This window comes from Atractosteus spatula, chromosome 19 (assembly GCF_055471065.1).
Source record: "Atractosteus spatula isolate fAtrSpa1 chromosome 19, fAtrSpa1.hap1, whole genome shotgun sequence".
NCBI classification, from domain to species: domain Eukaryota; kingdom Metazoa; phylum Chordata; class Actinopteri; order Semionotiformes; family Lepisosteidae; genus Atractosteus; species Atractosteus spatula.
The window spans coordinates 4665353-4682477 of record NC_142724.1 but is presented as its reverse complement, the minus strand read 5'-3'; the positions used below and the strand labels follow the sequence as shown (position 1 = coordinate 4682477).

The window sequence follows — 17125 nt, the reverse complement described above, 5'->3', positions numbered from 1 at the left end:
TTAGCATCATACACCTAAGCAGTCATCACTCCCATCTCTCTTTAACTTAATTAAGTCACACACATTTTTTTCACACATAGCTTTTCAGCAAACCCAGCATTACGTTTAACAGAGAGTAATCTTTCAAAATATACTGACAGCAGGTAAAATAAAGTCATATTGGAATTTGAAGTTATTTTAAAACTTTAGTTTGGTCTGTTTGATAAAAAGTCCATTAGTGTTATTTCCTTAGCTTCTTGTCTGGTTGAAAAATAGCTATTCTCACAATGTCAACAGTGGTTTACACAAAATTTGTGAAACTAGAGTAACGTTATTACCTTGGTTTGTTTCAGTAAAGAATAAGTTGGGTGCAATCCTTGGATGTATTAGCTGGCACTTTCTTATTTTCGTATGATAAGGCAGTAATTTTATATATAGGAAAGGTAAACACTGTATATTTCATCGCAGTGTTTAACAAATTAATATTCTCCACTTTTTTGTGTTCTTCATCTCCACTGTACATGTACTGTAATGATCCAATGAAACAGTTCCCCAAATTCTATGCACAAAATGGCAAATTTACATAATTATAGGTATAGGGATTTACACAGCTGCTGTTATAGAATTTATTCATTAATTCTAATATTGGATCAATTTTAATTAACTACATAGGTGCTCATTTTGGACCTTCCAGTTCCAAATAACTACTTCCAAATAACTACTTAGAAAAAACATTAAGTTCACAAAGCATCCCGTAGGAAAATACAATAGGTTTTTTAAATTTCCTTTTTTTTAGCAATTTTATGTTCTTGCGACTTGAAATGCTAAGTTTAAAAAAAAAAACTTTTTGAACCTTGTCACAAAGGGAAAAATTTCATTACTCCGTTTCACTCTTCCTAGTGTGGAGTTGGAAAGATTTTTTTTCCATTTTGTTTATAAAAATGATAATACAAATATATGAGGTTATGTACATACACTGAGATATTAGATTTTTTTTAAAGCACAAATAGTTCTGTTTATCAGCTATAAGATCACAGCCACTGACTTTTTGGCTCCTTTTGTGGCAATAACTGTGGCTTTCCTTCTTAGCCAAAATTGGAAATAGAAATTTCCTTTTGTAGGGGTTGTTTGTCTCCAATTCTGCTAGAACTGACCATCCCACAAAATCTGTAAAATACTTTTATCTTAAAAAGACAAAAAATATCGAGACAAAAAATCTAAATAAACATATCTAATGTATATGTAAACATAATATAACGGTGCTGAAGGAAAAAAAATCTACAACTCTTTTGTTATTATTGTTTTTATTGTTGTTGTGATTAGTTCTACATTTGTGGCACTGTAACGGTCACGTTGTGTTTGTGTTCAGTGTTCAGTTGTGTTCCGTTAATTCATGGCCTTTCTGTTGGAGTAACTTACGTGTGGGTGTGGGTGAGGGTTGCGTTTTTCTGTATATCCTTTCCTCAGCAGTGCTTCAGTAGTGAGTGGTGACATGACTGTTGGTCTTTCCTGCAATCATTTGCAACAGACCCATGTGATTAATAGAAATGTACGCATTTTAATTATACCTTTAGTCTCAAAACCTTTCAAACATTCGCCACTGTACAGTGGAGCATCTCTTAGTCGTGGAATGTGTTCATCAATAAGTAAGGGATTCGATTTTGATTTTTTTAACCCTTTTTTTTAGCAAAGAAATGGGCAGGGCTGACTCATTTTGCGAGCAGTATTTCTTAAATCGTTTTGCCAACCACTTAAGTTACAACATCTATTTCAAAACATGTCAACTTCCGCTGTCCACCCCTTGCTCTTCTTTTCAAAACTTTATCTTTATCGAAGCTGTGTTTCTGAGCGAAGGTAGCAGCGTCATTTGTTAAGTATTCAAAAGCGATATACAAAGTGTGGTGGTTTGGAGTCATGCTGGGTCTACTATGATTATCTGACTGGTGCCCAGAATCTGGATTGGGCTTGAAAGAGGAGAGGAGAAGAACATTTTAAGGCTAGTGGAATACTTTCTGTGCCTCCCAGTTTCTAGGTGGTGAGTTGTTCTCATTTCTACATCAGTTTGACATTGTGTAAAAGAGCATCACTTTGCATTGCTTGTGGTTTTAGATTTTATGTGTGATTGACAGCAGCGTGGTGAGGGTAAACAGCCTTTATACCGTCAGGACCTATGGGGTGCTTACAATCTGCAGAATAGACATGATGTACTTTTACAACAAAAATAAAGCAACATGTATCTACGAGCATTTTATTGTGTCACAATTCCCTTTACAGGACAAAGCCTGCTCGGATTTGTGACAAACATCAAGCATCAGCTCTCACCTTTGCTTTTACACTCTCTGATTTATAAAACTACAGTCCTCTGGCTTTAGATGGCTTCCATTAAAAAAGAGAAGGTGATTTTCCCTCCAGAATTCGCATCCAAATACAGTACCTACTGTATATTCCATATTTCATGTTTTCACAGTATTATCATTCAATACTTTCTTGCAGTGATTCCTGTAATTCCTGTTTGAGGATTATTATGTAGCAATAAAAACAGCAACTGGAATTTATATATACCTGTAATTATAAATTGCAATGCCCTACAAAAATGTGCAGCATCCAGTAGACATACTCACAGAAAAGAAAAAGTCTTCTTTCTTAGTGTGTTTGTGCATGTGCGTTATTCTGTGTGTCACATGAGTCCTTCAGTTTGTCTTTTCCATTTTCTTTTGTTGAAGGGATAGTTTTTGTCTTCTCTGTGCCTGTAAGCCTGGTTATAGCTCAACCTTCACTTTTTAAAAATGCATGACTAATTCTAGGCCACCAAACGACCATGTTTGGTGAATATTTGTACTTAAAATTCCACAAGTGCAAGAAACTTGGTCACTTTGCTTTTAGAAGGCTCTCATGTAGAGTAAATGGGACCCAGCCTTTTAAAACAGCAAGTTCAATCTACCGTATATGGAGAGAGCAGTTTTGTATATTTTACTTAGAAATCTGCAGGCTCATGCATATGCAATTGTTGTATCTGCTTTAAGTCATGTGCTCTAGTCTGTCTTAATACAGTAAAACAGTGCAAGTTATCTGTTGTTCTTAATTAAAGAAAGCCTTAAATATTACATTGCCAGTGAAAAATGTGTATTTTTTCCACACACACAATACTTAAAAACATACATTTATTTTGTAAAGATATTTCTAAACAGCATGTATTTTTAATGTGCCTGAGTATTCAATCAAATGATCACTTTTTCTGTGTGAGATATAAACTGTACGTATTTGAGGTGTGAAAATTCTCTGCCAGATATTTGTATTAAAGCCTGTTTTATCCGTTAAAAGGGTTTTTGACACATTAGGCTCATTACAGCTTGTAATTTGTGTGTTCTGAAAATCAGTGACACCTTTCACTTTATCTTAGCAAGTTTTAACTGAAAAGTTCTGTAAAATGTACTTGTCTGATATTCTGTGTGTATGTTTATCTTAGAAGGAATCCCTCATACAGGATTTAAATGACAATCATGAGATTATGCCAGATAAACTGGATCTTCATTAGCACTGAAAAACGGCTTATGGTTCACACCTGTATAGATTGTAAAGATGTGGAGAATAGAGCAGCACAATAATGAAGATTTTGTATATTACAGTTAGTAGGCGATAAATGTCACTGGCTAAAAAATGATCCTATTAATAAAATACATAGAAAATCAAAGGTTCTAGTCAAGATTCTTTGATTTATATTTTCATTATCATTTCAGGATGAAACATGGTAACTTCTGGATATACTGTACAGTACCTTTGGTCTGATTAACATTCCATGAATTGTCCAAATTTTTATTTTTTTTAAATGGTCATAAGTTTTAAGAAGAGTGCAAATTGTCCTTTGGTGTTTGGTTTTAAGTAAAACAACAATCTTGAGGTAACTACAATTTCAATAAACTCAAGATATTTAGTATTGATTAACAGTTGGGTGTGTTTTCTTTAAAGTATTTGAGATATTAAGAAATAGTATATTTTGCCCTATACTTACGTGTAAACTGGATATCAAGTTTTGAGATTTCTCTGGAGTGAAGGCAATCCTTGAATACAATGTTTCGACTTCTTAATTTTCACACATTTCTATAGAGGATGGTGCTTGCTTTTAAACTGTTCCAGATACCTTCATCTGAAGCCATCAGAGCCTGGAAGGGACATTGTACTACTAGAATTCTAGTACTTCCTGTGCCTTGTGCAACAGTGTGTAAATTATGTGTAGGAGCCTGACTTAAGTGAAATAATGTTCAATAAATGAAAAGGCTACAAATGGTTAAAAAGATGTGCATTTTCTAAATGCAGTAAATATTTGCATCATTCCAACAGCAAATTTAAAATCAAGGCCAAAGTGATCATATTTGTGGCTTTACTACAGTACAGTTTTGTTTGATTTCTCAAAGTCTTGCATATATTGCAGGGTGAAAGAGGAAATATTCTAGCATACAGTACTTATCTTGCAAATACCTGATGCTGAGGGTTGTGGATGTGTAGAATAAGCTGCCCAGCCACATTGTAGAAGTCAGTTTCCTGGGATCCTTCAAGAAAAGTCCTAAGGAAATCCTGTGATCAGCAATATTCTCAAATGATTTTTTAATAGATGGGTGTCAGTTAAGGAATGCCAATAAATTGATAAAACAGGTTTAAGATTGAAGAGGAACAAGCAGCATCTCATTCACCCCAGTTTCTTCTATCCGGTATTTATATGCTGCTTCCAGACTTCTGTTCTACTGTGCACGTTTTTTTTTCAGAAGGGCTACAGAATTCCTTGCTAACTCCTGTAATGGTGTTACTTTCCTGATTCTTGGCTCAGCTGTTTATTGATTTATTGGTGATTTATTTTTTGCTCAATCTGATCACTGTCAAAGTAAAATGCCATAATTTATTTCAGTTTTATTATTGTGTAACCTTTACACGACATGCAGACTTTTCAATCAAAGGTGCAACCTTTAAATAAGAGGATGTGCTTATATTTTATGTAGTTGCTGTGAAATCTGTTTAACAGAATAACCAAATGTATTCATTTTATCAACATGCAGCTGAAACATAAGATGAAGGTCATGCTATCTGCTTGTATGAAGAGAAGAATATTAAGATACACAAACTAAGTGTGGGTTAGTCATCCATTTGTTAATAGTATACTGTATACATGCCCTGTCCACTCTCTTGACAGCAGATTGCAGTGTCTGATTAACACATGCTTTCAGATTCCCTTTTCAGATGGCCACTGACAGACATCTGTGGAGTGATTTGTTTGCGTATTTTTAAAAATAAATTGGTTTTAAACTGCAGTCAGTGCAAAAATAAAAAATGGGGCATGAAAACAAATGAGGAAACCGAAATGTACAGTAAACCATGATATTTAAATTATGTTTTGGGGATAGAATGAGTTAGCCATAAAAATTATATTAAGTCAACTGTAATTGCCTTGATATATTCATAATTATTTATACTATAAATCTGGTAATGACTTTTTTTGATGCAGTGATGTTGACAAATATTAGCCCATGTTAGAGACCTTTGTACACACGTAGTAGCTCCCGAATTCTCTCATAACAACACATATCAGTTCACTATTGTGTTAGTAGGACAAATTTCATGGCTTTTCGTGTGATGCTGCTTTAAAGAGACCTAGAAGAATCCCTTCCTCTCATGAACCACAAGTGGATAAAGCTAAGAATTTACTTCTGATAACTGAACCTGTTGCTTGATAGAACCTGTGTGTTATTACCTGTACAGCGGTGAAATATTATATCAAGTATGTATTGCTGATTTATTTGTTTTTTGGGTATTGTAGTATATCTCACACAATACTACAGCTTTTTCAAAAGACCATGACTTTTTTTATTCAGCAAGAACTAATAATGAAGTTATCAGTGTTTGAATAAAAACCGGATTTTTATTCTCCAAACTGGCAGAAACTGAGACGTGAAAGCGGAACTGTAGCTGCAAGAAGTGGTTTTCTACTTCTGGTAAATGAGTGTGCAAAAAAAAAATGTAAGAATGAAAATCTTGCTTTCATGTTTGAGAGAGTTCCACTATGTCCTAATTGATTTCTTAAATGATTAGTTTGTTTTTGTAAAAAAACACTCTGCAAATATGTTAAAATAGTGAATAAGCTGAATTCGAAGATGTAATCGTGTTATTTCTGAAGTGGCTAAAAAGAGCTTTGAAATCTTTAGGAATTGGGGAGTTCCTGTGATGCATTAGGGTGGAGACATCTGAAAGAAAGCTGACTTTTCACATTTAATCACACTTCCCTTTCTTTGCCATACTTTTCTGTTGCAACATTTTATCAAGATTTGCAATTTGGGGTTTGTACAGTTCTGCTGGGCCTTTAACGAATTAACATTTATGAATAACTAACAAATAAAAGGATGCAATTCATACAGTACTTTTAAACTCAACGAAAAAAAAAACAGTGCCTTGATTCGTTTTTTAAACACCAGCTTCAAATAGTAACACCTTCGTTTGAGGTGGAGAGATTGTATTAATGTATCATTTGTTACTGTGATGGCTTGTTTTGATCAGTAGCGATTCATTTTTCCTGGCGATCTTCTCAAGAGAACAAGTGATGGTGGTCATCAATCAATACTTTGGGACATGTCTCTTAGTATTAATAGTGTCTGTATAGGTCAATTTCATTAGTTAATAAAGTGACAGAATGAATGACTGTGCTCCCTATCTCGGGCAAATCTGCTTAGTGAATCTCAAAGCAGTGTGTGGTACAGAGCTCTAAAGAAGGCAAATGAGGCTGTCTGCTTGCTTGGCAAGCTAGGAGTTAACCCTTATTTTCCGATCTTAAAATTGAATTAGATTTTCTGATTTGTAGTATCTCCTTAAGGAATGCTTTCTTTAAAGTGAACCCCTAAGATGGATCTTGGTAAATTGCTCCTCATTCCAGTGGCCTAGAAATTCTACAGTTACTGTGTAAGTGTGATTAACACCAATTGCTTTGATATAATTGCATTCTGCCTACTCATATTTTAAATGACCCCATGTAAAAAAATAGACACTTTAAAGTCTGCCAATTTGCAGATGCCTAAAAATAACACTCACAGAAATGTTATTTAACTTGGAAAGGTCAGGCTGTTTAAAGCCTGAAAACAGGATTTGAAAATTGTACGATTAAAAGCTATCCCTTACCCCAGCAGCCTTACACTACAAAGCCGAAGGGTCACTGCATCTGTTCGGCTTGAGTGAAAGTACAAATCTGTTTTATGAAGGATCAAAAAGTAACACCATAGATTTACAGAAGATATTTTGAAGATGCAGAATATTCACTGTGGGACAGATAATACAGATCATTGTACAGTTACCCTTATACATAGTTGTATTTTCTTTGACAAGTATTGCTTTACTGTGAGCTATAATGTATATAATACTACAGTATACTGACTTCCTTAGGGGCTCACTAAGTACTTTGGAAACCTGTTTTGCTAAACAATATTTCCTGAGAGTTATTTGTAAAAATCAAAAGTGATTTATCTGGACATAATATAATTCTATATACAGTATATGAATTATTCTTGGACCACTGGATTTTTGTATTAATAAAAACATTAGCTACTGTCCCAAAATTATTTTTTTAAATAATAAGATTTAGAGCTCATGACTTTCTAATAACTCTTCTTTGACAACGTAAAGTCTGTTGTCTTTAAACAGCAAGCCATAAAAGACATAATCATTATTTTTCATGTCTTGTGAAGGGTATTTAATGAAACGCTGAGTAGTCTAGCTTTTAAATGAACACACACAGCACAGACATGAACTTTTTTTATATACAGTAGCTTGTGTCTTGCCCAGGATGTGTGTGAGCTGTTTTATCATTTGTATGATCATTAGCTTTATCCTTATGTGTAAATGCATTAATGTATTTGTAACAAGATTTATAAACAATTATAAATGCTTTTCTCTGAATATTAGTAATACATTATGATTATAGCGTGTAGTCTGTGATTCATTCTAAAGCCTGGTTTAGTGTATTAAAAAGGATGTGTTAATTGAACATGTTATCTTCAAGTGATCCCTTTTATGTAAATGTTCTTTCACAAAAAAGTAACAGATGGGTTAGTGCAGTTCCCCAGAACACTGTGATATTGATTTAGTGAAAGATGACAGGACATTTGGCCTTTAAGTAAAGCCCATGATCTGATTAAAAACCCTCGTTTATACTATGGTACTTGAAATAAAATTGGTGAGTGGTATTTTGGGGGACATAATATCTGTTAATTTTATTCACAGAGAATCCCAGAGAAAACGGAGCGGTTTGGAAAAAAGGTGATACTGATATTATTTTATTATACATTGTATAATAATAGTAAAAAAGACAATTAAAGCGGCAATTTAGAATTACTGTGCTTCTCTCGGAAGCCCCCTTTTCAGTTCTGCTGGGTCTGAGAGTAAGCGGTGCCATACTGTACAGCCCCTGACTGGGAGGAAAACCATTAGGTATTAGAAGAACCGGACCAGGCCCATAAGTAGTTACAGCACCAAGATGGCAAAAATGATCATCTTAAAGTTTGCATTTACTCTGCTCTTCAACACAAAGATGTATATTAATAATTTTAAAAATACACAAGCAAGGATTTGATTGAATTTCATTCTACTGTAGTACACTCTTGGATTTCATACCCTCAGAAAACAGTGGTACATTGTTTTTAGGATGCTTTAACCATTAGAATGTCACCAGTGATGCATTCTATGTAATGAATGTCCGTGCAGTTTTTGTTTGTGAAGTTTATTTGGTGTTCTTCAAATTCTAAAACCTTCTCAGTAAGTGCTTTGCAGCCAAACAGGGTAACCACACTCCCTCCCTCACTTACCCTTTGACCTCAAATTCTTGTGAACTGAACATGGCAGATCTTGCTCTTCGTATACAGTACAGTGCTCGGCAATCTAGACAATGCTTGGACAGCTAGTAGTTAAACCAAAATCCAAAAGAGGTGTACAGTATGTACTGTAGAGTTTTATGAATAACCTTAAAAATCTTAAGTTTTAAAAATCCAAAAAGAAAACAGCTGGAAAAAAAACGCAGTGAACAACAAAGCAGTTGAAAAACTTTATCTGACAGGAAATTATAACGCTGCACCTCAGGGTTATCTCATCTCTTTCTGTATCTGCATAAATGTATGCAAATGTATATGTGATGCTAAGTCTTTAAATTAAATGTACTATACAGTATAATACAGTATACAGTATATAATTAATAATGTTTCATATCTGAGCATTTCTTCACATCCTCAGCACACTTAGAATTTTGTCTTGATGTGTTGACCTTTCATTCTCATTCTACCTTGAGAAAAAGAAGTACTTGATCAATGCTTTTGCAGCATTATTAATTTTGTCACACATCACAAAACCTTTTTTTTTAAACTGCAAAGGTACCAGAAAAAAGAACAATCACTACTGTTGACAAAAAAATCTGTTGTGTATTGCCTGTAAATTCAATAATACAGCCTTCATTTTGATATTTATATACTGTAGATAAGGATTTTTTTTTTTTGCTGGTTGCTATGGATATTAGATTTACTGATAGTCCCCTGAAGCTCTTAATGCACAAGATCAAGCTCACTACAGCCCTACACTGTAAAAAAATACAGTATGTGTCACCAAAAACCTTCAGTGTTTTTAGATACAGCTTTTCAGCAACTTTTAATGTACATCCCTCCTGATGTTCTTCTGTTATTTTTTAGATTATTTATAACTAGAAGGCGCTGTAAGAGGGAAAACAATAAGAGCTTTTGGAACGATGAAGCCACTCCTTAAAGCCCATTGAGAGGAAGTGGCAGGAGGAAGTGTGGCAGTGCTACACCAATGGGATTCAGATCTTTCTGCGATGGCATTTGACTTCCCCTGTATACTTCCTTAAGTGAGCTTTGATAAAACCTTGAGATATTTTTTGGGCTATCTTTCTTTCTCCTCTAAGAGTCAAAAGCAAAAAATTAACAAGACAATATTCAGGATATAAAAAATAAAAAATAACAGGAAGCTGTACGTGGTACAAACTACCCTTAAGAAAATGGTTTGTAGGAAACCATCATCATTGTCAGCATGATGAATTATGTGTAGAATATATGTACATTATACATTAAAAAACAGCTCCTCTAACCTTATAAATCACTTCATTAAAACCATACTAAGGTGTTGATCCCACAGTACTTGTGCAAGGTATTGTTCTCTGTGCTTGTGAGCGGCTTCTCTGCAGTTCTGAAATACCTGCTGTTTTCTTGCACTGAGGCCCGAGTCATTGCTAAGAATAAAGAGAAGGCTCTTATTATCATTTTCTGGGAAGTGGCAGCATATAATTCTTCATGGTGAAAACATGAAAGTGTTTCATAATCAAGTCAATGCTATTTTTATAGAGAGTTTGAGAGCATTGATAGTGTTGAACCGCCCATTCGTGGAAGTTTTCCATGGTGGTTATAGATTTGAAAAATTCACGAAGTTCAGTTACAGATATTATTGAGGTCTGTGGTATGCAGCTACGCTTTATATGTTTTATTTCAGCATTAAATGTAAAGAAGGGATTTTTTTATTTTACAATAGCGTAAATAATGGAACATTGTTATAATATGGCAGACTCTTGATTATTTTCTATAGGGTATTCTTTATACAGCTTTTGTTTCTGAATTTGTTTCAGAAAGTTCCCATTTGCACTGCTCTGGGGGAGATGGTGAATGATTTTATGTTGTTTTCTCAAACAAGCAAAATCCCTTCAAGAAGGTCCTGATTTCCATTAGCTTGTGGACAGTTGATCCAGTAGCGGTTCTGAATCTGAAATTGTCAGAAAGAGCTTGTTGTTCATCGTTGTTGGTGCTTATTGCTGACACGACATTATGTATGCCTGCGCATGACTGATTCTCTCATTCTTGTATTACATTGTCTGTCTTGTAATACCATTTAAATAAGCAAAACATGATATCAGCCAACAAATGCTTTTGTTTTAATTTGTGGCATAGTTCTCCTATTGTAATTCATATTGCAGCGTATTAACATAGTGCCCTTCTATTCACGACAGCTGGTCCAAGTGTAATTGGAAACTAGGATGGCTACAGCTTTTCAGCAAATTAAAAATAACCCCTGTGGAACAGTGAAACAGACTGGTACAGTACAGGAGAGCTTTGTATTGCATGAAATAAATTCTTTCCAATGCCTTACTTCAAGCAGATACTTCAAATTTGTTATTACTGCATTCATCCAAAGACCAATTAATGAGGAATATGTGATCAAAAGATGTACAGGTTATTCATTTTGTGAAAGTGCTTTGCATCCACTTAAATTATGAGTATTTCAGATTAGGTTTGCACGGCGTCTCAAAAGTCAAAGTCAAAATTGTAAGTATTTTTTTACATGCATGAAAAAAAAAAAGATTTAAGAAGGTGACAGTCCTTTAACGGAATAAGCGTCAGTACTTTCTTTCACCTACATGTGTTAACCAGATCCTTTAAAACGATGATATGATCTTGTGGGTTGAGGGTGCGACCCCTTTGTATTAGCCCTGATAGGGAAAGAGTAAGGCAATGCAGACTGCTGTGGTTGCTGCTGTTTGAAAGATGTGTGAAACAGTCTTGTTTATATCTGCACTGAGGGAGTCAATAAGACCCCTCAGTCCTTTTGGAAAGAATCCTTTCTGAGCTAACATCCCACATCAGATTTCACTGATCACTTGTGATCCAGTGGGTGCTGGTTTAGCTGCTCTCACTACAGTATATCAGATGCAAATGATGTGATTGCTGGGGCCATCCATTCTTTATTCTGATGTGCTCAATTATAATAGCTTTTGTGGATTTTGGCATGTTCCATCAAGTGTGAAGTCCAGAGAGGTGGTATAGAAAAACACAACAGGATTGTGTTGTGTGTGATGAAATAGATCCAGCAAACTGCTCACGGCAGAATCACATGATATATCACATTATTTTGTTCCTCCACTGTATGCGCTATTTATTGGGAAGGCTTTTTTTCTTAGTACTATGGTACTGTGTGATATACAGTACACAAGCAGACATGCATCCATATGCTCGCATTGTGATATATGTGGACAACACAGCCCTGCCTTGTTAAGAAACAGTGTTCCAAGTCTGTGAAAGATAAAACAGCTACCTATACCTGTCTGCTAGACCTGGCCTTTCAATGAACAATACCAGGGAAAATCCCTTGCACCTGGGACAGTCTTCAGTTAAAAATGAAGAATGAGAAACCAAATTATTTGCTTTGAACAGCTGTTTTAGCATCTGCTCTGCTGTGTTTGTACTGTCAGCATGAGTGCTTTTATTTAGTTTATTTAGTTTTAGAAGCAAAAGAGAAAACTTAACGACTCATCTCACCCAATTCCGTCCAATTCATTAAAAATACTTGAAACTCTCTTTATTTCTCTCTTCTCTTCCTGCATATTTTCTTATAGCACCTGATGACAGTTGTGGTGGGAGACTGGAGATGAGCGCTGAAGTGTAGGGTTTGGGGTCTTGGGAAAGTATTAGTCTCTAGTAATTTAAATCAAATGTCTTTTTCCTTTAAATCATAGTAATGACTTTGCATCCCAGTTTACTTGGTAAGATGCCCTCAGCTGCTAAACAGACCTAGACAACTTTGGACATTTTACTGAGATGGGAATGAGGGAAATGAAAATATATTAGCATTTGTTTTCATTCCAGATTTTTTGTAACTCTTCAAATGTCTCTGCTACCTGCTACAAAGTGTGCTTTTATATTGAAAACTCAGTGAGTTGTAAAAAAGTAGTCTTACTATTCAGAGAGCAAATAAACCTATTATCCTTTGGGTCATGGTGTTCAATTCACCTGAGCTCTTCCTGACTTAATTGAGGTAATTACTATATGTACTTAATTGGTCCAACTGTTTTTTAGTCTTTAGCTAAAGAGGGTTTTAAGAAGGATCTGGGTTCTTACAGGTCTTCTAGATCAGGAGTGAGTATTGCTACATTAAAAGTTTTAAAGGAGTTGGATTTGTTGTGATGTGTTTTTCTGTTTGTGGTGCAGTATACAGGCCCTGTCCCGGCAGAGAGAGAGCCTCCGATGGCGCGGAATGAGACCTCCCCAAACAGGGCACAACAGGCTGGCCACCAGCGTCCCAACACCTGCTGCTTTTGCTGGTGCTGCTGTTGTAGCTGCTCATGGTACGTCATACAATCTATTTGCTACGAAATGCGACGCATGTGTAGCAGGTAAATATACCTGTGAAACAGCTTGTTTTCTCTTTCTGTTTCTTTGGAAGTTGGATCTTGTCATTTTTGCTGTTGTTGGTGTTGTTGGATCATCTGTCCATTGGGGAAATGCTCTCAAAATCATTTTTTGGAAGGGTGGTGACTGGGGAGATTTTGTTTTTGGTGCCTTTGCCCAGTTTAAATAAATAAATATGCAAAAATCACTTATTAATGACTCAAGAAACAAAATGTCTTTGAAAATGTTCACCGAGAGCTATGTAAGAAAATGTAATTCTTCAATGTTTGTTTTATTTTTAAGGCAGAATATTAAATATATAGGCTCTGTATTATTTATTTTATTCCATCAGTAAAGCAGTGTTTTATTCAATACTGAAAACTTTACAGTGGGCCTCTAGATTTTAACATATCTGTATCATTTCTAACGAGTAATACCTGAAGAAGGTTCATTTTCAGATATAAATCATCTGTATTTATATTAAAAACAGATACTGTATTTTATTGTGTTTTTCACTGTTGTTTTGCATTTATATATGAACTTGAGTGCAAAATAATTGCTCAAAAACAGCAGAGAATATAGCATTCTAATTTCAAGGCCTACAGCTGATGAATACTAGCTTATAAGAAACATACAGTACAGTACTGTTGTTTTGTAGAGAGGTTGGGACTCCAATGCATTTTGTTATATTTTTTGTAACTGTCACATGTCATTTCATACAGATTTGTGATTTTTTTATGTAACTATTAACCCTCATTTCATAACCTGCTGTTTGTTGTGTCCTTCAGAGTGAGTTTACATTATCAAAGGTGCTTTTGAGTGATGAATCCTCTTTATTGCTGAAATCGCAAGGTAAAGGTGAAAGGTTAAAAGGGAAATGTATACAGTATATGTTTTCACTGGAAATCATTCTTGAATCAGGCCAGCTCAGCCAAATCAATTGCATTTGATTTTCACTCTGATATTAACTATCAGGAGAAAAAAGTGACATAATGCCACTGTACATTTTCATCCTAGGGCCTGTTATGTAAAGAATGCAACTGTAATAACTGTATTATTTCGTTGCTTGCTGTTTCGCTTTTAGGTTATAGGCTTTCTTGCCAGTATAGGCGGCCATGTTCATGGTCTGGGCTATAGTTCCAATTTACACACGCTTGGATCTGATGTGAAAAGGGGTCAATGCTCAAACGCACACAATAAGTCTAACTGTAATACAGTATGGGATAACTCCTTCATAAAGAAATCCATGTGTTATAGGATTTTTCTGAATGAAAATGTTGTCCCTGTTTAAAAAAAGGAATCATCAAACGTGTGCTCCACATGATTTAAACCATTTGTCAGCTTTTTTCTTTCATTAAAACTTTAGTATACTTATAGTACACAATGGCTTGGAGGTATCAGAATCTGACAACAGCGCAGAAGAAAGAAGCAACAAAAAGATTTAGCTTTACAAGACTAGGAGCTGACTGACTGTATTTGTTGCATTAAGTCACGTGATTCGAAATGCAGTGATTGCAGTATTGGTGTGGTGTTACCTTCCAGCAACATTACTGTTGTTTTAAACCTGGCTGGATTAAGATGAACAGACAGATGCTATGGTGTATCTTGTTTATATATACAATATCAGTATACAACACTATGTTACCAGTCTTCTATAAGTTATGTTTTTCCTATTTCAGAATTTGACTACCTTAGTAATTTGAATAATTGTATATTCTGGCTACAGATATAGTTCAGTATGCAGTATATTTGCCTTTGTTCATTTAATCCATGCCACACTTTTTCACAGTACTAGAAAAATTCAGTTATTTAGAGTTTATTATTTTCTGGTTGATTAAAAAAAACCTGGTGTCATGAATATTCACTTTTAATAATCCAAGAAAAGAAACGGTGGCAAACAATACAGCAGCAGGACAATTACTAAGAGACTTTGGCAAAATCATGGTGTCATTTCAGACACAAGATAAGTGAACCTGAACATCAATGAGTGCAAAGTGATGCACTGTGGTCCTAGGATCTTACCTTATACATATCTCAGGAGTGCTTCTGAGCTGCGGAAAGCTGTGCAGAAAGGGAATCTGGATGATTGTGCTGAATTTTCTAAATCCCTATCAAGACAATGTGGAGACACAAAAAAGACATAAAAAAGGAAAAAATCCATGGGTATATACAGTACAACTGTAACAGTAGCAATTTTAACTCCAGGGAAGTTATGCTTAAGCTTTACAATGCACTAGTAAGACCTTACTTAGAATATTGTCCTTGTACTCAGTTTTAAGCATCATAAGACAGATATTTTAAATATTAAATAATCAAACAAACAAAATGGGCTGTATGGCCTCTTCTCGTTTGTACCCTTCTTCCATTAAATCCTTGCTCTCTGCTGTGTGTTCTTGAATTTGAAAATGAGCCCAAACCAATCCCTTTTATCTGGAAACCAGAGTTGCATTGAAAGAATTCCATTTTGTCACTGTGAAGCCCTAACATGATTCTGCGTGGGTCTCCTTCCTTTGCACAAAATGCACGGCATCTGTTTTGTTTGAAAATAGTTCAAACGGGACCTGTCATAAACATGAAGAGGAAACCACCAAAAAAACTTTACCTGCAGGAATGTTTCCAACAGGAGACAGACAGGTACTGTACTGTAGCACTGCTGGGATGTGGAAGCAGTTGGGGCATGCTGTCAAAGCAGAGCCAAAAAGTTATTGCTGTTGCTTGCTATAGACTGCACTGCAAGACTGCACACCTAACTCACACAATCTGACATTCACAACGGAATGTTGGAAGTGGGCCAAAGAAAGTACAGTGTATTGAAAACAAATTTGCGATCCTCTCCTTATTGTTTCTTTTGCTTCAAGTCCCTTGTCATTTTGTTAGTACAGTAAGTATCTAGGACATGATGATGAGCCTGACAAATTTAGGTTCTTTTTAAGAGGCATCTCTTTTGCAGAATCACATGTTTATTGTCCAAAAATAGGGAGCACAAAGGGCTTCACAAACAAATATTGCAGGCGGGAGGATGGACACTTTTAAACTCTTGAATCCGGTTTCTAGCAGCAAGTGTGATAACGTACAAAGTACAGTATTTGTAGGGAACCCCACACACACAGGCACCCCCTCCCAAAAGAAAAAAACATAAGTGACTGCAGACATAATGAGACATGAATCTTGCATGAGAATATCTACTGTATGAATTATGAAGTGGAAGATGTTTTTTCCTTTAAAATCAGATGTTGGCATTACAACTTATCAAATTCACTTTTATTAAAATTATCATAGGAGAAAACTGCTTTATATTGATGCTACTAAGAAATTAACATCACTACCAGTCATGTAAAAGCATTCTCCAAATCAAGTGGTTATGAATTGTGTTTCCTGCAGACTTTGGAATGCCTTACTTATTAATTTAGAATAAATAAAAATTCAGGCTACTATGCTGTTTGATCCCTTTTATAGACCTGCACCTATGTTTCCAAGGCATTCTGTTCAACTATTGGAAACACAGCTCCAGTTAAACAGTTGTACTTATTTTTGTAATTATCAGATGTAACGTAACAACCCCCCTAATTAAGTCGTGCAAGTTCAGACTAACCGCATCAGGCACTTAAGTAAAATATACTGTATGTGATTGGCTTCACTGTGCTGGAGATGCAAACACATTCATAGCATTTTATAGCTGATTTCCTGATAAGGATAATTTCAAAGTCATGTGATGCTCCATCACAAAGTAAACCATGAAAATGTCCTCAGAACACAAATATACAATTATTTCCAGAAAATACCAAAAACTTTGAACATTAACTTTAACCCGGCATTCTGTAGGGTTAACACTGCAGTGTTCGTTTCACTTTGGAAAAGACAATTGTACCCCACTGAAGAGAATTTCAGCTGTGAAATCTTTTAGGGAGGGCAGTACTCTTAAGATGTTTTGTGTGTGCTTCAGAAATCCTGAAATAATCCAC

The 17125-nt window shown here is 35.2% G+C and overlaps 1 protein-coding gene across 4 annotated transcripts in view; it reads left to right on the top strand.

Moving 5' to 3' along the window:
* rgs19 (regulator of G protein signaling 19) overlaps positions 1–17125 on the top strand; it is a 42195-nt gene that overhangs the window by 14308 nt on the left and 10762 nt on the right. For 2 of the 4 annotated variants that reach the window (XM_088937741.1, XM_088937740.1), the window contains exon 2: positions 12984–13120. In XM_088937741.1, coding sequence (XP_088793867.1) covers positions 12984–13120 — 137 coding nt within the window. Of the gene's footprint in view, positions 1–1840; positions 2015–8232; positions 8269–12983; positions 13121–17125 lie in introns of those variants that run through there. The other 2 variants (XM_088937743.1, XM_088937742.1) reach the window with 2 other exon arrangements.